This window comes from Delphinus delphis, chromosome 4 (assembly GCF_949987515.2).
Source record: "Delphinus delphis chromosome 4, mDelDel1.2, whole genome shotgun sequence".
Classification (NCBI taxonomy): domain Eukaryota; kingdom Metazoa; phylum Chordata; class Mammalia; order Artiodactyla; family Delphinidae; genus Delphinus; species Delphinus delphis.
In genome coordinates this window covers 119,614,477-119,641,722 of record NC_082686.1, presented here as the reverse complement: position 1 = coordinate 119,641,722, position 27,246 = coordinate 119,614,477, and the positions used below count along the sequence as shown (strand labels likewise).

The 27,246-nt window shown below is 35.2% G+C and overlaps 1 protein-coding gene across 2 annotated transcripts in view; it reads right to left on the bottom strand.

Annotated features, from left to right (window-relative positions):
- Positions 1–27,246, bottom strand: part of U2SURP (U2 snRNP associated SURP domain containing) — a 54,564-nt gene that overhangs the window by 4,837 nt on the left and 22,481 nt on the right. Inside the window, exons 7-26 of one of the 2 annotated variants that reach the window (XM_060011380.1) lie at positions 25,905–25,972; positions 25,269–25,363; positions 25,150–25,185; positions 24,978–25,060; positions 23,441–23,606; positions 23,048–23,259; positions 22,061–22,104; positions 18,881–18,985; positions 17,520–17,586; positions 17,276–17,439; positions 15,786–15,948; positions 15,291–15,370; positions 14,261–14,348; positions 13,126–13,248; positions 11,899–12,055; positions 10,965–11,060; positions 10,192–10,258; positions 5,854–6,013; positions 2,866–2,976; positions 332–450 (exon numbers count right to left, since the gene is read on the bottom strand). In XM_060011380.1, coding sequence (XP_059867363.1) covers positions 332–450; positions 2,866–2,976; positions 5,854–6,013; positions 10,192–10,258; positions 10,965–11,060; positions 11,899–12,055; positions 13,126–13,248; positions 14,261–14,348; positions 15,291–15,370; positions 15,786–15,948; positions 17,276–17,439; positions 17,520–17,586; positions 18,881–18,985; positions 22,061–22,104; positions 23,048–23,259; positions 23,441–23,606; positions 24,978–25,060; positions 25,150–25,185; positions 25,269–25,363; positions 25,905–25,972 — 2,204 coding nt within the window. Of the gene's footprint in view, positions 1–331; positions 451–2,865; positions 2,977–5,853; positions 6,014–10,191; positions 10,259–10,964; positions 11,061–11,898; positions 12,056–13,125; positions 13,249–14,260; positions 14,349–15,290; positions 15,371–15,785; positions 15,949–17,275; positions 17,440–17,519; positions 17,587–18,880; positions 18,986–22,060; positions 22,105–23,047; positions 23,260–23,440; positions 23,607–24,977; positions 25,061–25,149; positions 25,186–25,268; positions 25,364–25,904; positions 25,973–27,246 lie in introns of those variants that run through there. The other variant, XM_060011381.1, reaches the window with a different exon arrangement.

Below are 27,246 nucleotides of genomic sequence, written 5' to 3'. Positions count from 1 at the left end.
TGGAGGCAACAGGTAAGATCTAGCAAGTTGTTTAGTTATTTAAGCCTTAGGTTTGATACCTAATACGGTAACTGAATTCTTGCACCAAACTAAGGCTAAGGTACCATACGAACCATGTAAAGGGATGATGTCCCAGATAACTAAGCCAAGTGCCAACTGACTGCCCCATTTCTCAGCTAATTCTGCCTCCTGCAGGCAGAGGCCAAACATGTTTACCACACACACAAAAATACTTTTCCAGTTTGTTGGCACCAGTGATGAAAATATTACAAAATGAAACATGATTCCAAATCCTGAAACCAGTATAGGCATTAAATGAGAAATGTTATACCTTTCTTTCCTTGTTGGAGTACACTCATCCTTTTCCTTCTTGTCTTTGGATCGAGATTCCAATTTTTCTTTATCCTTCTTATCTCTTTCTCGTTCTCTTTCTAATTCTTTCTCTTTCTCCTGTTTTTTTTTTTTTTTTAAAGAGAAAGTATTTAGCCATTAAAAACACCAACCTGGTTAATCTCATTTATGAAACAATATTGCCTCTTCTAGTTAACTATTTTTTAAATTACTACTGAAGGTGTAACTATTTTTTTAAAATACCTACTCTTCCAGAAAACCAGTCATTTCTTCTACTCTTCTACTTATACTGAATAATAATAGTGATGCCAGTGACAGCAGCTAAACATTTTCTGAGTGCCTACCACAGGCCAAGCAATTAATGAACAATTTTCCATATACCATTTCATGTAATTCCTCGAAACATGCCTAGGAATAGCATTATCCTCATTCTAGAGATGAAAAATGAGACTCAGAAAAGCTAAGTACCATGCCTGTGGTCATACAGGATGGTGAAGTCAGGATTTGAGCCAAAGCTCCAGAGCCAGGGCTCTCTTAGCTACTACCTAGAGTGCTGTCCCTCCACTTGAAAAAACAATTGGAAAAAGCTAACAGAACAATGACCTTTCCAACTCAGACTGCAATAAAATTGTCAATAGTGATTCTAATGGTACAGCAAGTTGATTTAATCAAAGGAAAGCCCTTACAAAGTAATATGTTGAAAAGGAGAAAGAGCTATTCACAATACTCGTCCATCAGAAAATACTATACTATCAGAAAATACTATTAAAATACTATTAATACTCAATACTAATACTATTGAGAAACAAGTACCAATCATATTGGAAATGTTAAATCCTAATTTATAAAAGTACAAACTGACTACATGACTATATAATTATATAAACCAAAAAATAACTTATTTGCTTACCCCAACAGCTACAACTGCCACTTCTCACTTGAAATTATAATTTCTATTGATAATTAAAGGAGTGGCTATAGACAATGAACCCACAAAGCCAACTTAGCTTTCCACTAACAGGAATTAAATTTCTCTATGATTTGTATGCATCAAGAAAGCTAACTGATATCTGATAAAAAGCCTACATCAGATGCTGGCACATGTTTTCCATAAGGGCCAGGTGGTGAATATTTTCTTTGTGGGCCACAACCGGTCTACTCTACCGCTTTAGTCGCCACAGTAGATAATACACCAATAATAAGTGAAGGGGTATGGCTGTGTTTTAATAAGTTTATTTACAAAAATGAGGTGATGGCCATAGTCTGCTGACCCCTAGTATGTACCTTCAAAAAGTACATTCTTCCCTCCAATTACAACGATGGGATGCAAGGAGACTAAAATGGTAATACATGTATTACTACATTAGACCCAGTGGGCATCTCAAGGTGTAGTCTTCCATGCAGATCAAACATCTACCACCATCTCCAAAGGGACTCATGGGGTTCAGACACATAACATCTTTTTTTAAAAACAAACAAACAAAAAAACTCATTTATCTTTTTTCCAAATACAACATACTGAGCACAAATTTAAAAAGTGATGCTGAGGAGACTGACTTCCTCTGGTGACCTGTAGGATACATTTTCCTGATTGACACTTTCATAGGAATCAGACTACAGTTAAAACACTCAAGATATTTTAAACATTTTAATTCAATAATAAAGAGTTAATATAGCTATTATCTAATTCACAATCCTGCAAAATTGGGACTTATCAACCCAGTTTTACAGAGTAAAAGCAGGTTTCAGTGACGTGCCTGGGAGTGCACAGCAGACAGTGGCACCAGGAGTCCACAGTGTTGTACAGCAACAAGCTGCTTTACCACACTGTTGTGCTCCCGTCACCATTAATAGGTTTCTATGATTTTAAGCTCCCTTCTAGTTGTTTCTATTTCTCTCTATAATCTTTTATTTGTAATGACAGTCAAGATATAGGTAAAAATTAATAGCAGTCCCGATAAAATTCCTAGGTTCTTTCAACAATTATCATGTAGGCCTCCTTGTTCTAAAATTCTCTGTATATCCCTAAACACTTTTTTATGTATAAGAATACGAGGTCCCTCAAAAGCTTAGAATTCACAGATGAGATATTCTACCACTTGCTGTCCCTCCTTGGGACACAATGGAAAAGGAGTCCTAAATGAAATTCCCAAACCCTAACACCATCTCTGACTCTGTGCTACTTCTCAGGGTTCTTGGTGTCTCACTGTCACAAATGTGACTCTTTCTATAGTATCTTCCAGTTCTGAAAGCATGTTCTTAGCAGGATTTCATGCTCCACAGGTAGTATCAGGAATAAAACAGTGTGCTGTTGCCCTAAGACTGCTTTCCACGCTGAAATAACTGTAAAACGTCAAGTTTCAAACATTCCGAATTAGCTACCAATATTCAGCATGTAGACAAAGGATATAATTTAAATATTCTTTTCCTTAAATATGCCAATATATCAATATTGTAGGCAGTCAAACAAATAACTCTGGAAAATGCATATTACTGCGTATACTTATTCCGTACTCGTTGAAGAAGTTTATCTCTGTAGTGTTCTACTTGTTCCTGAAAGCTCTGGCCTGGTTTTTTAGGTCTTTTTCCAGATTCCAATTCATCTTGAAACTTCATAACTTTGAGCTGTGAAATAACACATATTTAAAATAAATCTTTTTATCACTATAGCTTCTCAAGGAGTGCTTTGCTCCTTTAAAAAAAACTCTCTTCTTTGAAACAAGTGTATAAAAACGAAAAGCATAAGTATAGCAACATAAAACATAAAAACATACAGTAACCGATTAAGGACTCAGTCAAAATATAACATCAATGTGTAACTCCCTCATCGGAAGGCCACTTGTCAGACAAGCCCAACTATGCAGAATTCAAGTAATCAGACATTAGTCCACGTGCTCTCTGCACAGCCACACGAGATGACTTGACAAAAATGACTGTTCTAATTTGTGGTAAATCAGTTTAAGAGGTAAGCATCCAAGAGTCAAACAACAGACCTGAATGCTACTTTGGTGAAAGAAAGGCATTCCTAGAGCACCTTTTGAAGATCATTATAAAATCCCTAGCTACAGTTCCTGCTGATGTGGCCTAACTCAGGCAAAAGCACAAGTCCAGGGCGCCCAGAAAACAGGTCACAAAGGGTCCCAACTCAAAAGACAGTAGCCCATGGAATGGCTTGTTAGCCATCTATCCCCTGGCTGCCCTGGGACAGTGCCAAGTATATCACCTTTCCCCTCAACTATTCACTCTTTCCTCAGGGATGAGGGCAGAAAAGGGATCTTTCTACTTCAACAACAAAGAAGACCCTTCACCTGGCTGCCCACCTAGTGTTCCACTCCTCCAACCCTTATTGATAGAAACGGAGACAACAGCAGAATGAGAAAAGAGAATGCCAGCCTAGGCACTGCTCTAAGCAGAATCTGAAAGATTAAGAACTTGCTTCCAGTAAACACTGTAATTTATGGCTGCGTGTTTTCTAAGTGCTTTGCAGAGAATGTCAATATTTTATAACACAAATCCTTTGGTTTTTATTAATCCCGTGGTAAAAAAAGATTCAGCTATAGACATCTTTATTACGACACATGTGGGGAAGAAAAGAGCTTTTAGAAAGAAAAACTACACGATAAATATACATTATACATACTATATATCCTATAGTGTATAATAAAACTAATTAGAACTTAATTCTTTATTTAAGGGTTCTCCAATAAAAAGGTACTCACTGAATTCTAAATTCATAAACTGACATTTGAATTTAGGGGCAGAGAAGAGAGCGCGCATGAATAAAGCTCATGAGCCCTGAGTTCTAGTTCAAATTTGCCACCAGTTGTGGACCTTTACTCCACACGACTAAATCTCAGAGTAAATAAGGGAGAAGAATAGATAATTCTATAACAAACCCAAGATCTACATTTTAAAATCAGGATTTGGCTCACGTCCAAATCCCAATTGCGATAGGGTAGCCACTATGAGAGTAGGATGAACCACCGCTGAGTATCTAACAAAGAGAGAGGCCAGATTCTCAAAGAACATATAAAGTAGGGAAATGTATATATATAAGGTGTGTTGCTATGTGCACCTCTGTGTATGCATGTATAGCACAAATCAGTATATACATATACAGTGTAGAACCATCCAAATTGACAAAAGTTGTATCACATGGTTTTCTTTCAAGTCAATAAGAAAACAGAACATTTAGAAACAGTCTGTTTTGGCATTTATAAGAGGGTAATTCAATTATCAAGAAAATACATTTTTTATTGAACTCAATCTTTGTTTCTACTCCAATAGATCCATCAGGTCAGTAAGGCAGAGTTCAGTAAGACTGGGAGAAGTTCTGAGAGTTAAGGGCCATGTGCAGCTTGAAAAAGGTCCACAGGTGAGCACATTCACTGATAACACATCTTATTCCCCTACAATTTTATAAAGAATGTATATGAATATACCTCAGGAAAAATGAATCAACTTACTAACTCTGAAAATCCCTCCTCTCTACTTAAAATTGACATCACACTGATTCTGTGTAAGGCTGAAACAAAACGTTTTCTCTATTAACTTTCTGGCTTGGTGATATCGAGAAAGAGGTGGGCAAGAACTTGTACCAGCCCAGCAGTGAGTAAGTGGAGAAGTGGAAATTAAGGTGGTAGGTATTATAAGTTAGTAAGAGGAAAAGCACTGACAACCAGTAGGCATATAAAATACTGTTAAATGAACGGACAGAGTATTAAAATTCGCTCTCACGTACACTTTTGAGATTCTGGACTGACTGCTACACGACTGCTAATATTTACTGGGAATGTTCTACCACCTTGGGGCAAGAAATAAGGAAGGCTCCCATTATACAACCCTCCCCTCACTGACGTGTCTGAATACCTTTGGTAATTTTAAAAAGGCACTATAATAGAAAAGGGAATGGAGAGAGAGAAGTCTTGAGAGTTTGGATTCCCGCAATAAGTTATTCCCCTTCTTATTGTTAAGCCCCAATCAACATCTACTCTCTCCCCATCACTCGTGCAGACACTGAAAATGAGCCTACTACAGTACCACGTATACATAACTTGAACGTGTCAGAAAATATCTCATTTTTTTTGTTACATACTATTTATGCTCAACATGTGATGGATTTCATAATGCGAGATATAATCTATTCATTACATCAATATCTGCAGAGGATCTCCTATGTGCCAGGCACTGGAGATATGATGATGAACAGACAACAGACATGGTCCCTTACTCTTGCAGAAATCACAGCCTAGTGGGGAACACACTAAACAAGCAAGCAAGAAAAAAAAAAAATACACACACCACAACACATGTAAAATCGTAACAGAAAGACAGAAGAGATGCTTGAACTAAGAGGCCTGAAGGAAGACAGCTGGTATGAAGGTTTCCAGGCAGAGAGGGAACAGTATGGACCAAGGTATGATGCTAAGAGGAAGCACAGTTTGGTGGGAAAAGTGAAAGAAGGCCAGTGTAGTGTAGTTTAAACTTCAATGCAATACTAACCTCAATTTCACGGAGTTTAGCTCGTTTTTCCTCACTCATTTCAGAGTACTTAGAGAACTTGGACTCAGTCATTTCTTCTTTGATTGGATTAGAGTACAAATGATGTTCTTCAGATTTGGAACTTTGAGTATCTTCTTCATCTTCACTTTCTTCTTCTTGACTTTGGAAATAAATAAGCAGAATACGTTGTATGTCACAACAGCAAGGAAAAAAATTACATTTTACAGTACAGCTTTTTGATTTTTCACTGCCTTAGAGCTTAAATAATGTTAACAAAACATAAGAGGACAATTCATCACTAAAACATTTTTTACTAAATATCTGATCAAATAACAATTTTATAAAACTCTTATGTTTCCTCCATAGAAAAAATTTGAGCTTCAACATAATCACACTTCTAAAAATTCTGCTTATGTTAATGTTATTTCTGTGGTTTTCATTCTGCCACAAACTTTCCTTGCAACAGTTAAATGAAATGACTAATCAATCAGTGATTTCTGCATACTTCATAGTTCAGAGTGATTTCATGATGGTTAATGTTTAAAAAGCCAAATGTTTACCCTTCCTTCAGCAGAGCCTGTAAGCTAGAGAATACATAAGTTTGAGTCACAGTTTCGATGCAGCAAGTAAAAGACCTTATCTAATTAACACATAACCCTAAGAACAAAACAGTGTATTAATTTTAAATTTTAGCACACATTAGTATTCATGTCATAGTTGATTATGAAAGTTGTATTGGTTCTATGTCAGATAAAAAGAAAATGATAAACTAAGTGACTACCATAGCTAAGGATACAACAAAGAAAAATTCTCCTGTCCTTCCAGAAGCAATCGAGTAGAAACAGACAGGGGAGCAACTATGACAAGCTGCTCATCATTGCCAGGATAGGATTAACAAATGTTCTTCAATGTTCTTGAAGCACAAAGAATGATGGGACTTAAAAAAAAAAAAGGTTGTATGCTCTGGGACTGGGCCTTTTGAGTGTAAATGTTGAATCTGGGCAAAACAAGTCTTCCATGTACAAACTCAAAATGTTTATGTATATACAAACAAAATTCCTCATAAACAATACTGTGATATGAACATTACTGGCACAGCCTAGAATACATGCCATTTTCCCTTAATATTTGAACCTGATAAGCCCTTATATATTAGTATTTGAGTACTAACTACCCTCTACCATGAATAAGAGGAGTTCTTTTAGTATATATTTAAAACTATTCATAATAATATAAAAACAATTATAACCAAATCCTTTCCAAATAAAATTTTAATTATTTTAGAGTCACACACTGAATGAGAAAAATTTAAGCAAGGTAGATAAAAATAAAGAGAGTACTAGCTTTTTAATTTCTCATTTAAAGGTCCTTTCTAGAATACTAATAAAATACTTTTCACACTTTATACTCTCAGAGCCCCACAAATCATTAGTAGCACATATAGGCACAACTCAATACAATACTCAGGTGACGAAAAAAAGAGGAAAAAGTCAAAACCAACGATTAAAAAACATATTCTTTTCGGAAATAAACTTTTACTTAATATTTCTCATTAATTTGTCAGAAACTTCCTAAATGCAGTTCTTAGCTAATTTTTTAGAAGAACGAGAATTTCTTGTTTTATGGTGCAAAATAGTTTTACAAGTGTCTCAGATGCTTTTAGTGGTTAAAGTGTGTGTGTGTGCGCGCGGGCGTGTGTGTGTGTGTGTGTGTGTGTGTGTGTGTGTGTAAATACAGATTATTTACTGAAGGATTATTCTGGAAAGAGTTAATCAACAAAGATGCAACACAGCTAATGAAACTGTGTTATCTATTCAATGGAGATTACTTAACCAATTCCAGCCTGTTATTTACAATTTTTTCAAAAAATTTTTTTTGCAATTTGAAATATTCCTTGATAAACTTCCTTGTACACTTATCTGAATGCTTGCTTTCAACCACAGATGAATACAGAGCAGATAAACATATGGACTAACATGGAATAACAAAACCCATGACACTTGAGTGAAAAACAGAATAGTCACAGAATAGTATGTACAGAATAGTATGTACAATATTACATAATTTATGCTTTAAATAGATATGCATGTTTTTATATATACAGAGAAAGAATATAGGTGGCTAGACACTAAACACTAATCATATTATTTAAGACTTTTAAAATGAACTACACTACAATTTGAGAATTTAAAATACACACATACTTTACAGCTGCTATTTAAATTTTGTAAGGCCTGAGTGATCTGTTCTAATTGGCTTTGACTTTAGCTCTTAGTTACCAGTTCTAGGTTCAGATCTCATCACAGCCTCATCTTGCTCTTCTTGTAAAGAACTGGAAATTCAAGACTAAACCCATACAGAATTCATTACAAACGAATTAAATTACTATTGGAACTTTTCTCCAAAGCATCAGTAGTGCTATATATATTTTTTAATCACCCTTCTGCCGCAAAGACAATAATTACTAGTGTCAAAAAGCAGCTCCAGGGCTTCCCTGGTGGCACAGTGGTTGGGAATCCGCCTGCCAATGAAGGGGACACGGGTTCAAGCCCTGGTCCGGGAATATCCCACATGCCGCGGAGCAACTAAACCCGGGAGCCACAGCTACCAAGCCTGTGCTCTAGAGCCCGCAAGCCACAGCTACTGAAGCCCGCGTGCCTAGAGCCCGTGCTCCACAAGAGAAGCCACCACAATGAGAAGCCCGTGCACCGCAACCAAGAGTAACCCCCGCTCACTGCAACTAGAGAAAGCCTGCGCGCAGCAACGAAGACCCAATGCAGCACGCTGACCCGCCCCCGCCCAAAAACAGCAGCTCCTTGGTAAAAAGGCATTTTGGATTCAGCCACTAGAGAGCAGCAGTGAGGCGCAAGAAAATTTCAAGGACCAGAAAGCAGTAATATGTGAAAAAGTATTTTTCCCTGTTTTCAAAAAGTTATTTTCATGTTATCATGACTTATTTGGAGCTCCTAGGAAAAATCAAAAATATAAATTATATTTTCAGTGATCCGTGCTTCACTGTATGAATGATGTACAATTACCATCAACACAAAAATGCTTTCACATTTCAAACATTAACATAAATATCAAATTCAATGCAAAAAAATTAGCACCTTTAGAAACAAAACCACTTGAACAATATTTGGGTTTTGCAATGGCTTTTCTACCCTTCCCTTCCCTTAAATAATTATTTTATGAATACACATACTCATTTTAAAAAGCAGTGATTCTACAATGGTGAGAGATGTTACTAATGATGGGACTGCAGACATAAAAATGAAAACAAACTGGACTGTTTCCAATTCCTGTACTCCTAAACAGCCTCAGAGAGGTACTTCCATCAGCAAACCACATCTATATTTTGTAAACATGTTGTCATAATCATTGCTGACTTGTTCTGATCACACTGTTTCTGGAAAGACATCACCATTGCCAAGTTTTCTTCCTCATACCAAACTGTGTTTCCACAAATGCTGATCAATCATATTGCCTTAAATCTAAATGCTAACACCCACTTATTGAATCCACACAAATGCTCAAATTGTGCTGGGACACAAAGGGACTTTTCCTTTTGTGCACTCTTCCATATGAAAACAATAAAAGAAGATTTAAAAAAACCCCAAAAACCAGAAACCTCTGCTTTGATGCCATCTCTTTCCCTATTAAAAAAAAATTAAATTTTTTTGCAATGATTTTTAAAGGTGTCAAGTGCTATCTTAAAAAAAAAAAAAAACTACCAGCATAAACTTGCAGGAGAATTTGGGAGCAGGAATTCCTATAATCACATTCAGTGTTAAAATCAACCGGGGGTAATTACCAAAGAGCAAAACTGAAACTATAATTTCTCCATAAAATAAAGGTAAAATGGTTTTTTTCTTTTAGTTATTCTTAGTTCTTCTGAGGTGTTAACATTTAAATAACATAACGGTCATAATGGTCATAATGCATTATTTTTCTTAGCAATGCACAATCCCCCCCAAAAAGGAGCATAACCTTCCCATTCACATTTTAAAAAACACTTTTTGTGGAGCCAAAACAATACTTGATGACAAAGATTTAAAATAAATGCAGTCGACCATTTAGTAACTACAAAGTAAGAATGTATAACCTAGCATAGGAAAACAAACTCAAAAGCAAAGTGAAACCAGATGCGTCAAAACCAGAAAGCAAAAGCTCTTTATTCACTGGAAAAACAATGAAGAACTAAAAATGATCCTCTTAAAACAAGTTTTTTTAAGAGTTAAGTTTTCCTCTTCACTATTATTTCAAGCATACCTCTTAATGAAAAAGGGAGTGTATATGCAATAAGAAACTGAGTATATTCGAAACTTAGATTCTTACTTTTGATTTTCTTCTTCTTCTGATTCTTCATGCTGGTCAAATAACTCCCATTTAGAAGTTGTTACAGCTGAATGGAAGGAAAAAAAGGATGTAATTCCATAAGGTAAATCAGCATTTTTGCAGCAGCACAGTAGAAGCCCAGCTTTAGAACTGAAAGTTTATATTACAGAAGTTATCTACATTTATCTTTTCTTTGAATAGCCATTTCTATGTACTAAATGTATTTCTTTCCTCACACCTACACTATAATTTTATTCAAATTCATGAGGTGACAACTAATGTTGTCATCCTTATTTCTATGCTAGATGGTAAGATTTATTTCATTAGAACCTACAAATACTAAATTAACAATTACAGATTATAAGCGCTAGGATACATGTCCAAGCAAGTATGAAAGACAGGTCTAAACTGCATCTAAGAAGTCAAGCATTATAAGAGAGACAAAGCTTTGTTTTTTCTGAAACTGACCTCTAAGTAAACTTCCAAATAGGTACAGCTTCCCATCTACATTTTCTACTGAAATGGCTTAACCTAAAAGGTTTTTAGTGATTTCTCTGATTACTCTTGAAGCATCCAAACTGAAGGATCTAAGAAAATTTAAACAGCAACCACAATGAAAACTTAGCCACTAGACATAAAATATGACAACACTGGGTCTTAAGGTTGAAACATGTTATAAAATACAAAAGGAAAATGTACACACACACAACGGTTTGGTAAAATTTTAAGCACTCAAGTTTTTAAAGCTTTGTATTTATTGTATTTTTACTTACCCTGTGCTTCCAATTCAGATTCATCTACAGCTTCCCATTTTGATGGGGCAACCTTAAATATAGGCTCATTCTTCTTTGAGTCTTCAGTCGCATCCACTATTGAAGAAAGATGAGCCATTAATTCTGACTACTAGAGGATGACTTAAGGAGCTCATGAGTATTCACTTATTATTAAAAAGTAAAATTAAATAAGGTCACACATGGACTAATAATGCTAGTGTCAAGAACAAGGATTATGACTAATCCAACTCTCTGCACCTGAGGTCCAATTTTTAAATATAAGTATAAATATAATTTATACATATGCATATGCGTGTGTGTGTGTGTGTGTGTGTGTGTGTGTGTATATATACACACACACACACACACTCAGAACACAGAGGTGGTTACTGCAAGCAAATGGAGAAGCTGAGGAAGTAAAAGAAACTTTAGTACCTTTATCTAATTATTGTTTAAACTGCAGAATTCATATATTATTCAATATTTTAACATATAATCCAAATGTACTAAAGATTATGTATACTTCCTATTTCCAAAAATGATTTCAGGCAAATAGGAAAACTGAATCTATAAGTTAGGAAAACTAATAATAAAAATAGAACTGATAAAACCAAGCACCTGGGATTATGCATACAATTGAACACAAGATTTTGCCTATAGTTTCCTAACAAGACAGGAAAAACCTGCTAATATTGTAAGAGGCTGACTGTCCCAACAAATAAATGTGACCAGAAAGGAAACCTTTTTCTTGGCACAAATGTATTACTGGGTTGTTCAATTCTGAAAAGTCAGAAATAAAAGACAGAAAAAAGTTAATGACTGACAACCTTACTGAGAAATTATAACCTTTTTCCATATCAGCATGTGTGGAAATTAAAGAGGCTTGGAATCAAACTTATTAGCTAGATTTAATGAGTTTGAAATTTGAACTTACAAGGCACTCCATCAAGATCATCATCAAGGCTCTTTATAGGGACTCCATCAAGGTCATCAATGGGAGTAGCATCAATAGGAATTCCATCCACATCTTCTAGAGGTGCACCATCAAGCTCTTCCTCAATGGGGGCACCATCAAGGTCATCTGGTACATCCTATAAAAACACATACTACTGTAACATTTTCTTTTGCTTGCTAAAGTCATATTGCTAAAAGATTAACTTGCAATCCAGTATAAACCAACCAACATTCCCAGGTACAATGTGAGGATATAATAAGAATATATTTTTATCATCCAGCTGACAAAGACTCATTCATCTGTGCAATATTTAGCAAATAGTTAGCAAGTACTTAGTTATGCCAGGTACCATGTGAGGCACTGAGGATACAATGATGAGCAAAAATGAGCCTTGGTGCCCTAGTCCCTCCTGTCATAGAGCTTAGTACAATTAGGGGGTGGGGGGGACAAGGGGGCAGAGAAGGAGCCAGACAATCAGATAATCACAACAATACACGATGACTGCTATAACAAAGAGGTGCACTGTGTTATTAGAATGTGTAATAAGTAGGTTCCACCTAAAGAGGTCTGAGAAGGCTCAATGAATTTATGCTCAAGCTGAGATCCGAAGTGTCTCAGATAAAGAAGAGATGTTCCAGAAAGAGGAAAGAACATGTACAAAGATGTATGGTAGGAGGAAACATATTTAAGAAACTGAAACACGGACCACGTGGTTGGAGCAGTAAAAGTGAAAATATGATAGCTGGATTAGGATGGTAGAAATGAAGATGATGGATTTAAGAACTATTGAGGAGGTTAAAAAAACAAAAACAAAAACAAAATGGTGATGAATACAATCTGCTACCACTGTGGTGCATCTTTTCAGGTATATGTTTACTTACACAGCTATCTTTAATTTAACAAAACGAAATCATGCTATATACGTTACTCTATTACTTGGTTTTTTTCTACTAATATACTATAAATCCTTTCATGTCATCAAATAAAAAAGTCACCAATTTTCACATAAGGACACAAAACAGAGAATTCCTGTTACATATAATTTCAAGTCCTGGGCTCCAGCAATCCCAGCAACAAAAATCCACTGTTTAGTGGTAAGCAGTAGGCATTTTCCACAAAGAAATGTTACATTTGTAACATATCATACCTCCACAGCATTCCAGAAATAAATTTTAAGATAATCGGACAAATACACTGAATACCTACCTCTGTCTCCTTTTCTTCAATAATATTTACAAGTCCTAAGAAAATATTTTGTAGTTTGATCAAAAATGGTTCTGGATAAATTGCCCAATCTTCCCATGCTCTAAAGCAGGTCATTACCCGTTGCTAACAGGAAAAAGACAATGAATTATCATTTAGGGCAATAACTATCCAATGTCATCTCATGATAATGACCATCACAATTTGCTAAATTTTCCTTTAAACCAATATTCTTTTTAAAGTTTAAGGGAAATATCTATTCATCATTACAATATTTTTTTAAAAAATCAGTATTACCTCCCCATTAAAAGAGGAAATAAACTAAGAATAAATGTAATAAAAAAATAAACAGTAACTGTTTGCTCTCAGTCACCTAAGATCAAGGTCCCATACCACTGGTGGTACACATGAGGCCACATTCTGGGAAACACTAGCTTAGAAACTTATGAAAGCTGGATATCAAGGTAGCCCACATTTTGATCTGAATTCCTTTATGGTCCGATGAAGTACTTCTTGATTCTGGCTAACACTTCTCTCTGTCCCCTCCTTAAACTTTTCTATAATCTCTGTCTTATGGTCAAAATTTGAGGTCAAAAAAAATTTTAATGGAGTTGTTTGTCTGAATCCCCTAAATGGGTAGGGTCACTGGGCATCTTCCCAAGCTAAAAATTTCCTTAATGAGTATTCTTCCCATGAAAGTGTATCTATTTTTTCAACTATAAGTAAGGTATTCTGTTTGGCTTTTCTTAACATTGGTCTACAGCTTGAGCGTTAATAAAAAATTAACAACTGAATATACTTTCAACATGAATAACTATATTCCTAATCCAGCCAAATAATATATACCACTACAAAACAAGTGATCTTCTGAGTGTTTTCTGTGAAAAGACCAATATTTAAAATGTTTAAATAAAACCCTTAAAACTAAAACAGACACCCAACAAAACACTAGACATATTTTAAAATTTCAGACGTTTTTTGACACTGAAGGTAAAATGGCAGTAAATTTTAAAACAATAATTTCTGAAACATCTAAGTTATGTCTTACACTTACTTAACATACTCTTTTAGCCCTCCAATGTGCTTCCCGGCGCCTACTTCCCATTTAAAACACTAGGGCAAAAATACCCAAACGTACCTTGAAGTTTTCAGACTGTAAATGGCCTTGAATTGTACGATAGGTAGCATTGAGGTCTGAAAATATCTGACACAACTTTGTTTCAAAACTGAAATTCAAATAATATGTTTTTTACAATAGAATGTGTTTAAAAATCCTTATCTACTTCAACATGCTAGCCAATGAAAACCACTCTGGACTTTTAATTAATTTTATAAATAAATTAATCAAGTAAATCTTTAAAAGTAAGAATTAGGTGTTTAAACTCTAAAACTATAACTTTAACTCCTATTATTCTGAATTTTTCTTCTGCAAAATCGCACGAAGAGCCTTAAGAACTAGTTCCCTTAATTAACAAGGAACTTTTACATCTAGGATACCTTGAGCCATCTAGTCCAACCTCTTTGTTTTATAAAATAGGAAACAGAAAAGGTAAGTGACCTGTCCAAGGCAAAAGAAGGAATAGCAGAGCTAAGATTAGGGCCCAAACCTCCAAATTTCCCTTCAGAGCCAGTTCCTAAAGAAAAGCTTCCCTAATTCATAAAATAAACACCAAAAAGGAACTGTGGGGAACTGAGGAAGAGTTATATATCAATATACAGCAACATAATTTCCTATTGCCTAGGAAAACATTAACAATGAACTACAACCAATACAATGATGATCAGAGAACACTGATTCTATAAATAATTAATGCTCCTTTGTTTTCTTCCTTTGTTGGCCACTATTTCTAGTGTTTCAGCTTATTTATTACACAAGTGGCTAAATACACAATAGGAATAAAGTGATTTTTAACTCTTCCTATTTGTTCTTTTATTAATAGTTAATCAAGAAACTGATAGAAAAACTTTCAAAAGATTATAATAATTTACCTTAAAGTGGTTTACTTCAATGAATACAATCCAATTTTTAGAATATTAAACAAACTATGAAGAAGTTCAAATTATTTCTTATTATTGAGGGTATTAATTAACAAAACTATCCTCTTTTCTGAGCTCCTTACCCTTAAATATTTTAGTTCAGGCATATCAACTTACATCACTATACTTACAATTTTCTATAATAGGAAGCATTGGCAACTTTGGCTGAAGAGTTGTACAAAACATCAGAAACCAAATATAATCTGGCAATCTAGAATACCAAAAGATAGCATTAAATGGATTAAAAATAAAAACCAACAACAAAAAACATTACTAAAAATATTTCCATATTGAAATTTTTTGAATCAACAGCATAAGGCCAATGTTTAGCCATAATTTAATAATCCTAACTAATGAGAAGGGTTTTAAGAAATTCAGTATCACCACAACCATGACTTGGGCAGGGATAGAAGTTGTAACTCATTTACATTTCAATCTGTTGATAATTTGTCTGTTAATAACTAAGATAAGTTTCCCAGGCAGAAGGAAAATGAAACTCCACGAGAAAGATTTCTTCAGTCAACTTCTTCATTCAAAAAGGAAACCAATTTCAATTCAAATAGAAGTCAACTATTACCTCTCCTTTACTTAACTGAATGTTCCATTAGGAGAAAGTATTCCCATACCTTTTTGGGGAGGGGTGTCTTTAAGATGGACAATGACTCGGTAATGCAATCCACTATTTCTTCAGCAGCTTCAGCATTATTAAGACAGAAAACCATTGCATCTCCAATATCATTTTTCCTTGGAGTTAACCCCCGCAGAATTTCTTCTAATTTGTCCCTCTGTCTGAATACGAATTTTTTAACTTATAAGTATTTATAAATACAAATTTCAAATGCCATTATACTTTCTGCTCGCAAGTTAATTTCTTTAAAACCCACTCAGATAAAACTCTGAAGACTAAATTGTGTTAAGTCTGATTTGTGTTACGTATTCCAAATATGTTACCTTTTTTTTAAAGAATTTATATGGGGAAGAAAACTATCCCAGGAACTAATAAATTATTTTACTGACTTTTAGTTTACAAATTAAGTAAATTTAAAATTATAGGCATTTTTTCAAGAGTCTTCGCGAATGTCCCACTCCTATTATCCTATTACACTGAAGAGCCTTCATGGTCTTCACTCTCCTTTGAAGGAAGTTTGTTACTTTAGCACTTCTGCATAGGATTAGGACAGGATACAAAGCAAGGGTTGACAAACTTTTTCTGTAAAGGATCACAGAGTGAATATTTTAGGCTTTGAAAGTCATAGTCTCTGTCACAGTTACTCAGCTTTGCTGCTATAACACCAAAGCAACCACAGAGTACATGTAAAAGGATAGCTATGGCCATGTTCAAATAAAAATTTATTTACAAAAATAGGAGGTAGCCAGATTTAGCCTATGGGCTGAGTATGCAGATCCCTGGGCAAAAGTAATGATGAACATACATCTTCAGAAGCAAATATACTCTCAAATGCTATAGTTCTCTATCAGCAATGCTCTCACAAACAATGCATCAATGCAACTAGCATTAAGATTTATTGACAGTGAAGTATATAATCCTATAAGCTAAAAATTATTTTGGCCTTTTTTTCCCCTTCAGGTATACAGAATTTCCTCTAAACATTTCAACAGTTAAATTTGTTTTTGCTTCTTAAACCAGGCTAACTGCCCTGAAGCAGTGCTGACTGAGCACTAATAATAACATGTTTCCATGGTGGCCGCACACGGCACTTCATGGAGCAGCTTTGCAGTCACCCATTTGACTTCACTAAGCCATAAAATAACTTTACCTCTACGTTGCATTCAAAGAGGCAAGAGTTCTAAGGGCCATGAAATAATTTCTATAAGAATATATAAAGTATTCCACTGCTGGAGTACCATCACTTAAGAGATCATCAATAATTTTTATCAGTAGGAAGAGGTCAGGTTGAGTAGGACACACACTTATAATACTTGCCAAGATTTTTAAAATTACAATGCATATGTTAAGAGATGTTACTATTTTAAACAATCACAACTTTTAAAAACCATTTTATTTTAGGGTTAACACATCTTATTAAGACCATTAATTAAAGTGACCATTAAAGCAACTTTTCTGAATATAAAACAAGAAAGGTAAAAATCTTACTCTTCCTTAAGTGCTCCCTTTTTACTAGGCTCCTCTACAAAAGCTTCTGTTTCCTGCTCTTCTGACATCCCATGCAGATATGGATTTAACGGTGGTGGCCTCCAAAAAGATCCGTTTTTGAACATACGAAAATCTTCCGTCCGCCACTTAGTCGGAGAATCTCCCTAGTTAAGTGTCCAGAATGTTATTAGAAAGATCTAATACCTCAGAGTCAAAATTAAAAAAAGTAGTTGATTATACTTGCCTGCAGAATAGAATAAAGCTTCCACCTATAGTAAACATGGGCTGGTGTCTGGTTTTCAAATAAGAATCTAAAACAAAAACAAACAAAAAATTAAACATTGGATTCTTTAATGGAGAACTATCTTCAAGTAAATATGAACAAATGAGAAATATTATTTGTCTATTTACTTCTAAAGAAAACCAAAAGCAAAGATCCCTGAAGAGAAATCCTCACCGACTACCATCTATCCCCTTCCTCACCCCAACCCCAGACTGCCTTTGTGACTGACACTAATACTCAGAAGGTATGTATGCATCTTGCTGAGTCTTACAATCAGTTTTATTGAACACTATGTGTCAGGTACTGTGTCGGGCAATGGAGAGATCTTCCCAAAATATAATTTCAAAAGCAGTGTTTTTTGTTTTGTTTTGTTTTTTGCGGTACGTGGGCCTCTCACTGTTGTGGCCTCTCCCCTTGTGGAGCACAGGCTCCAGACGCACAGGCTCAGCGGCCATGGCTCACGGGCCCAGCCGCTCCGCGGCATGCAGGATCTTCCCGGACCGGGGCACAAACCCGTGTCCCCTGCATCGGCAGGCGGACTCTCAACCACTGCGCCACCAGGGAAGCCCAAAAGCAGTGGTTTTTAAATGACTTAAGTAAATTGCAAATGAAGTGTTAGATATAACTATTCAGAAGATAAGTAGTTTCTTATAAACCTCATTTATTCTACCGTATTTTGCTTATGAAAGACTCTTTCATTGAAAAACACAATGAAAAATATTTTCCTCCTAGAGAATGCTAAAAACAAAGCTATTTAATTAATCAAACCATGGAAATCACTGGAAAATTGACCCAGGCACATTCTAGTCTAATTATTAAAACTGCCTTCTCACCCCATTACGAAAATAACCTCATACTTTTAGGACTTTTTTGAGTATTTTTAATTTTAAAGTATTTTTAAAAATGCACATCTGAGGATACACAAAATGTGGTATATACATGCAATGGAATATTATTCAGCCTTAAAAGGTAAGGAAATTCTGACACATGCTATATACCAAGGATGAACCTTGAAGACATTAAGCTAAGTGAAATAAGCCAGTCTCAAAAGCACAAATAAGGTATGACTCCACTTAGATGAGGTACCTAGGGTAATCAAATTCACAGAAAGTAGAATGGTGGTTGCCAGGGGCTGAGGGACCAAAGGAATGGGGAGTTATTGTTTAAGGGGTACAGAGTTTCAGTTATGGAAAATGTGAAAAGTTATGGTGATGGTTGCACAACAACATGAATGTACTTAATGCCACTGAACTGTACATATATAAATGGTCAGTTGTATGTTACATGTAAATGTTATTACCACAATAAAAAAAAATGCACACCTGAACATAGGATTGTTGATCTCTCTGTTCATAATCATAGCTTCAAACATTGGCCCTTCACGTACAACAAACTCTATCATTCGATGTATCAGGGCGAGCAAATTCCTACAACAACAACACAGTTAAAGAAAATGGATTCAGACCTACCACTAAATAAAACTACACTTGACCTAAGTTACTATAATTGTGCAGAAAAAGATTATTCTGCTGACTAATACAGAATTTTATACCAAGAAAGTAACCTGGAGCATAGTTAATACCTTGTGCATTAAGAGGGAGTGGGGCAATGGGGATAAGGGAGTGGGAGGGGAGGGGAAGGGAAGGGAAGGGAGGGTGGGAAACCACAACACAGCTTCACAGTAATAAAGATTTCAATGTCTAAATACCCACTTAATTTTACTTTCCAAATGCAAAACATTAAATTATGAATCACAACTAACTGGAAAGCTGCAAATATATAAAATCAGTAACTTAAAGCTTACATGTTATCATAACCATCTAAAAACTTACACACTATCTCAGTTTTAAAAGAAAACATTCCTAAACCAAGCACTTTTGTAGTGATATTGAAATGTTATATACATGACTATAATTTATAAAAATGCACAACTATTAACAAGTTTAAGGTCTGAGTTAATAATAATAAAAAAAAATCCATCCAACTCCTGTGCTTTTCTGGTACACATATAGCAGATGGAGTTTTTATTGAATCTGACCTTTAATGAGGCAACATCCCTTTGGACCACACTTCAAACTAGTTCACATAGTTCATGACATGTATAATTCTGCCTGTGTGTTCTGAATCAATAAAGCAATTATATTGCCAAAGCCTTAAACGAATGGAGTCCTGTTTCCAAAATATTCTGAAATAAGGGACATTGGTGATATGCCCTTCCCATTTTTCATAACAATTACTTCCCAATATTTAAGCCAAAAATAAACATATGTAACTTTTTAGTCGTCATTTTGTTGACTGGGCTTATACAAAGTCTTTATTTTTAAAATCTGATACCTTATTAGGCTCCAAACACAATTTTAGACATTGATTACAGTGTCAGGCAAAAATGATTCAGCTTATGACAGCTACTTCTGATTTCTCATTTCACCAGTCTCCACCATATAGAGTTGGCAAATAACAAATGGGAAAAGCAAAAGGATATTGGCTCTTGGTACAAGGCACACACTAAATTACACCTTTAGCATTCCCAGCTCAAATTAAGTTCATATAACTGCTAGAATATAAATAAATATACAGTTATAGAATAAGACATTTTTTTTGCTCTATAAAGCCCTGCTTCAGAGTACATGAACAGTAAAATAATTTATCTCATGCTGATTATAATTATTTTCTCAGTTTTCAAACAAACCTACTTAAGTGGACACTAAAATCTCTACATAGTGAAAAAATGAATTTTTTTGACCTCCTAAAAGAGGTCAAAGAAAAATATGAAGCTTTAATAAATCTTTAACAGAGGGAAAACTATATATTAAAATTATTAATTCAACCTCAAACTGTTAAAGCAAAAACCCAAAAGTATCAATTTTAAAGCTAAAAATTCTTTCACAGAAGTACTAATTGGTCTGCAAATATGCAGGTCTTGATAACCAAATGAGAATGTATTCTCAACATCCATGTGGTTAATGACATTGTTTTAAAAGAAGGGAGATATGGTATTGATTCAGTCCCAAAACTCCCACTGGTATATGTCAAATTAAAGGGAAATTTTATGTATCATAATATATAAAATCAATGACTAGGTGGACAAATACTACACATCCAGAAACTTGTATGAATTAAGTCAAAAGCAACTTGACTTGCATATTAAAGATAGATGAAAAATGATTTAGCAAGTTTAAAACAAAGGATTCATTGTAATGGTGAGTCAAGACTTTACAGCAAAATGTACACTCAAAATTTTGTTTAGAAATAAGCTGAGCCACATGTAAAGCTAATACTGGATATATGCTTTTTAAGTGATGCCAATATACTACTTTCCTGTGAGTGCTTTACCAGTGGAAAAAAAAACCCACTATAGTTTTAAACAGGCTTGTAACTGATATATCTATTTTTAGAAAATTTAAAGTTTAAAAGAAGTTTTAGTATGTTTCATGATTATTTAAAATCAAAATCTGACAATTAACTTTAATTCAAGATTCTTAAGAACTGTAATCATTCTTTTTTCCTTAAGGATTATGTGCTTATTTTTAAAAAGGTGACTTTTCTATCAGAATGAAACAGTGTAGTACAAAAAGATGGTATAATTTAAAGTGCATTATTTTATTTTAAAATGGTAATTATCTTATTCTGGGCAACAACAACAAAAATTGTCTCTCAGTTATAATAAAACCACATTTATTGGAGTCGATCGTACCAATGTCTGGTCAAAAACTGTATACTTTCCCAATCCATCCCATGATGTTTTCCTGGTCCCCCGCTGCCGCAGACAGTTCAGCTGGTGTTGCTCACCAAGGCCAATGTCAAAGAGAATTTGGTATTCTTTTGTGTTATTATTCAACCAGTGTTGTGTTCCTGTGTTTGGGAAAAGGCTTAGCTTGACTGAGCAAGAGCATACCTACAGCATGAATTCTTCCGCTTTAGTATTTGTTGAAAAAGAAAAAAAGGAAGAAAGGAAAATAAAAGAATTCCAAACACCTTTGTTATCACGAAAAAAGTTTCTAGTTATGGTCAGTGTTCATGAGAATAATAGAAATTCCTTCTTAAAATCATTTAGGAAAAATAAAGGTATGCTTTCAGTAAGGAAAACTCAAACTAAGGTTGCATATTAAACACAGACAATTCAGAAACCAAGAAAAAAATAACAGATTGGGTCAAAATGTAACATTATCTAAAATTTAAGATACATTTAAAACACCTATTTTCCCATCCCAATAGTCTAATGTTATTAGACTAACAACTCCAGATTAAATCTATTAAACACATTCTAACTACTAAAGCTACAAAACACCCTACATTGGTAACAATAAAACAAAAAAGATAATGACATAAAATTGCAAAGTATACTAAAGTTAGTTAAATTTCACATATCCCCCCCAAAAAGTACTGGGAAGGAACCATTGCTCAGTCAAGATACTACCTTTTCCTCAACACCATTTTTTTTTTTAATTCAGAAGGGGATATTGTCTATATTTAGATCAGTAATAATAAAGAAAAACATGTACCTTTCTGTTGGGATAACCACTTTGACTATGGCTTGCGACAGAGTCTGTATATGAAGTCACATCAGATAATAAACATAGAATATGTGAGTATTGTTAACAAGTAACAAGCAAAAATATACATATGCATTGAAAATACTACACATCTAATCACAAGTTTTGCAGGCAATCACTGCATTTGAAGTAATTATACACTAAGCAATTACATAAATGCAAATGGATGTGTTCAGTGAACAGTAAACGTTCACCAAATGCAAAGAATCAGAACATTCCTGCCAGAATGCACATCAATGCACTGAAATAGGTACTACACTGAGAATTATCAGATAAAGATTTTAATTTGTGAAATCATTAACTGTTTGCCTCTGACCATACAGTTTGCTACTTTGTTCCCAAGCCTTTAAAACCAGCCCTGTCATTTTAAGTGTAATTAATTCATAATAGAACCAACAAATTCTTATAACTTGAAATTAAGTTGGTTTTATGTTTAATAAAAAGAAAATACTCACCCTTTGCTTTTACTAGAGTAGCTAACTTTTTAAAAACCATATATGCTCTCAAATATTCTAATACCTTAGATCTTGAAAACGAAGTTATTAGCTAGCTGCCATCCAAACAATTTAACTATTTAGGAGTCTTTCTAACTGAAAAGGCACTTAACCAAATACAAAGTATCACTTTCTCAAAACAAAGTAAATTTAGATACTACACTTAAGCAAACCTGGATACAACAGTGGACAAAGGAAAAAAAAAAAAAACTTAGTAAGTGGTCAAAAAAGGAATGATAGCCACAAATAAAAATATGACCTAGCATCCCAATACAGGGTTTCCATGGGCTAAGGCAGGGAACACATCTAAGTTATTTCATTTTCTTTAAGAGTTGCCAAACAGAATTACACACACACTTTCTATAAATTGTTGAAAAGAAATACTACCACAGATTTAGTATTTACAAATTAGATGCGGCCCTATATACATTTTTTAAATTACCTTCTCAAAATCCTCCTTGTTTTTAGGTGGTGGTAACATGGGAGCATTGGGGTTTTTTAATCGCTCTCTAGGCTGCGCATTAAAAGGCAGTCCTGACGGAGGTGGGGGAAGCGTATGTTCCATCATGGAAGGCGGAATGTATATTGGATGTGGAGGAATAGGCACAGCTTTACCCCAACCTAACTTCATTTCAAAAGACATAATCATCTTTCCTAAAAGAAAGAAAAGAAAAGTCACCCTGGTAACTCTCAGAAGAAAATAAGGGCTCTCTGGTGATTTAAATTAATTTTCATGTTTAACCTTTACCTTTCTGGTCCATTTTTCCCCTCGAGTTTTTATAAATACTTTTCAAAACCAAAGCAATATCTGAGTTCTACAGATGGGCTTCCTTACCATTTAAGTTTTTTAAAGCTCTTTCAGCATCTCTTCTATTCATAAAGGCCACAAAGCCACAATTTCTCTCTCTTGCCCTTTCTTCATCAGTTCTGGGCCACATAATTTTCACGCTGGCCAGGGGCCCAAATCTTCCAAACTCCTGGCACAACATTTCTTCATTCATCTATTATAAGGCATAAGATATTTTTGGTAAGCAAAGAGGAAAGAAGAAAGAACTCTATGCAGCACAGAGCAGTTTTTGCAAAATGAGAAGAGATCTATCAATGCTACAGCTTTCCATTCAAGTACTGGGACCTCTACAAGGGTAAAATCCTGCCTTCATGGGGCACGCGCAAATCTTTTCACACCAGAAACATTCTGTTTTACGTAAGTGGCCGGGTGAAGAGGCTGGGTGGCTGGAGAAATCAAAAGCACACCTTTACCTTCACTCTTCCTCCTTCTGAGATCCTGCACCTAAAATACGCTTTCTACAGCAATGGTTTGTTCAGCATTTAGCAACCTTTTTCAGGCAGCAATGATTACCACACTTAAGTCAAGGAGGAAATATTTGTTGGCAATGAAAGAAATAAAGAATCTGGTCACTTTTTCTTTTTCCAGCACCCAGCTGCCAGTGTAATCAAGAACAGAGAAAACAAAAAAGGGTAAGTATGCAATGAGGTCCAAAATATATATTATTATTTAAAAGATCTTATTATGCAGAGCAACCACTACATTCCCCATAACAATTAAGAATGAAGCAGGGAAAAGAATTAAAATATAAAAGACAAAGCAGAAATATTAGTTTGCTATTATTAAGATGAAAAAAGAAAAAAATCCATAAGGAAGTAGGCTATGCATCAGAAAGGGACAGTCTCAAAAGAATATTGTCTACCACTGGTCATATCCTGATAAATAAAATCAGCACCTAGCAAAACATTTCAAAATCAGAGGACAGTCCAGTTACAGCAAGAGGAGACAGGGACTTCCCTGGCGGTGCAGTGGTTAAGAATCTGCCTGCCAATGCACGGAACACAGGTTTGAGCCCTGGTGTGGGAAGATCCCACATGCCGCGGAGCAACTAAGCCTGTGTGCCACAACTACAGTGCCCTGGTGCTGCAACTACCACATGCCTAGAGCACGTGCTCCACAACAGAGAAGCCACCACAAGAAGCCCGCACACCACCACGAAGAGTAGCCCCCGCTCACTGCAACTAGAGCAAGCCTGCACACAGCAAGGAAGACCCAACGCAGCCAAAAGCTTTTAAAAGAAATAAGAAGAAGAAGAAAAGCAAAGCTAAATAAATGTATTTTTTTAAAAAAAAAAGAAAAGGAGAAGAAAAAAAGAGGAGACAAGCCCTTAGGAATTGTAGCAAGAAAATTCGGCCCATACCGCTAAGGCTCAATTTCACAAGATAATTTTAGAGACTTATCTAGTTCCACCAAATCTGCTTACTTCAGATTCTTGACTTCATTTTTTTTAATGACTGACAAAGCAGTTTTCCTACAAAAGTATACAGCATATGAGCCAACATTCATCTTACTTTTCTAATATTACCTGTGGATTAATGTTTCCAAGGTATAAATTAGTAGTGCTTGGATCTCCAACATCATGTGAGCCAGGTGCATAATCATCAAGAACTAGGACAAAGAGAAGAAAAAATTATAACCTGCAAAATACACAGTTTGGACAATTTCTATGAATTAAAAAAAGCAAAAAACTGTATTACCACCAGATGATCTATTTCTTCTTGAAGGCGCATCCACTTTAAAAGGGGGAAAAGAAAACAATTCTTAGTTTTTGGAATAGTTCGTCACAAAAACAAACATTAAAATAAATGTCACTTACTAGAACGACGCTGACCATCAGAATCTGACTGAGGCGGCTCAAATCGACTTAATCTGCCTTTTGTTTTATGTCTCTCATCACGTTCTTCTTGAATTCTGTTGAAAATATATATAATCACTAATAACGAGCCAAAATCTGTTTGTTCACATTTAATAACAGAACTCATCCAGATATCATCTTGAAATAACCTGAAATATTTGTGTGTAATGCCAGTACTGACAACCAAGATTAAAGAGTCCCTCAGCTACAAGTCATGAGCAACCTTCTGATATATCAAGCAGTGGAATATAAAGCCCACTTCTAAGGTGAGAAGGAAATGCAACATTAAAACCACTTAATTTGTTCTTTCTTAGATAAAGGTTGACCACTCCTCTCAGTGACTATATTGTTTCCACTGCAAACAGGACTCCGGACATTAGTTAAATCAATTTAATTGCATCCACATAACAGAAGCAACCTAGATGCTGGACAAAATGCTAATTTCATTTTCAAACATAACCCACAAAATAATCTAAAACAGCCTCATGGTAAGCCAGTTAGTAAAAACGAATTGGTAGACTACATTCTTCATACCTGCATCTATAAGTATCAGCTCAAAATACCTATGAGAGCCATTCTCAACACTATAAAACTTACTGTTTCAATTCTTCTTTGAAGAGTTCCAAATTGCTTTTTTTCTTTTCTTTCTCGCCTTTCTTCAGTGGCTACGAAGGATATGATAAGTTATACTTCAAAGAAAACAAGGTTAAACAAAACTAATGGTTCGATAATCAGATCACTTTAAATAAACTTTTATTTTAGTGCCAATTATGATCTAATTATTTAAATTAAAAAGAAAGAATGCTTCTGTTACCACTGAACTTTCCTTCCTATTTTCTAAAACTGAGAATTTAACACATTATTAAAACAACAAGCAGCAGTCTTAAAGGAGCCACCAACTCTATCCCCTGCCCCGCCCCTGTCCCAAAGCCTACAATACTTAGGCTGGAAAACTGTTGGAAGGGTACTGGAGGGAAAATTAATAAACATAAGGTAACTGAACTGCCACGTAAATAACTGCCGTGAACAACTACCAAAAATATGCACGCTTCAAAACAATCACCTTAGAAGGAAATGAATTACTGAAACAAACAGTAACACCGCTGGAATTCCTCTCTTAAAACTGTTTCCAGGGCTTCCCTGGTGGTGCAGTGGTTGAGAGTCCGCCTGCCAATGCAGGGGACATGGGTTCGTGCCCCGGTCCGATATGCCGCGGAGCGGCTGAGCCCGTGAGCCATGGCCACTGAGCCTGCGCGTCCAGAGCCTGTGCTCCGCAACGGGAGAGGCCACAACAGTGAGAGGCCCGCGTACCGCCAAAAAAAAAAAAAAAACTGCTTCCAAAAATGCTTTTGGAATCCCTCTTTTGAAAGTGCCAAAATAATTCAATGGGGGAGAATAGTCTTTTTAACAAATGGAAGTACGGAAATTGAATATCCACCCATAAAAAAGAATGAAGTTGGACCTCTACCTCATACCATATACAAAAATTAACTCAAATCGTTCACAGACCTAAATATAAGACCTAAAAACATAGGAGTGAATCATCATGAGCCTGAATTCGGCAATAGTTTCTTAGATATGACACCATGAGAAACAAAAGAAAAGGCAACAACAACAAAAACCTGATAAACTAAACTTCATTAAAATTAAAAGCTTTTGTTCTTCAAAGGACACTAACAAAAAAGGGCAAAGCCAACCCACAAACTGGGAGAAAACAACATAGCTGATAAGAGACTTGACTCTAGAAGCTGTAAAATACTCTTACAACTCAACAATAAAAAGACAAATAACTCAATTAAAAAAATGCATGAAGGATCTGAAAAGACATTTCTTTACAGAAGACTCCAAGTGGATGATAAATAAAATGATGCTCAACATCACTAGGCAAGTGCAAATCAAAACCACAATTAGGTACAACTTCACACCCACTAAGTTGACT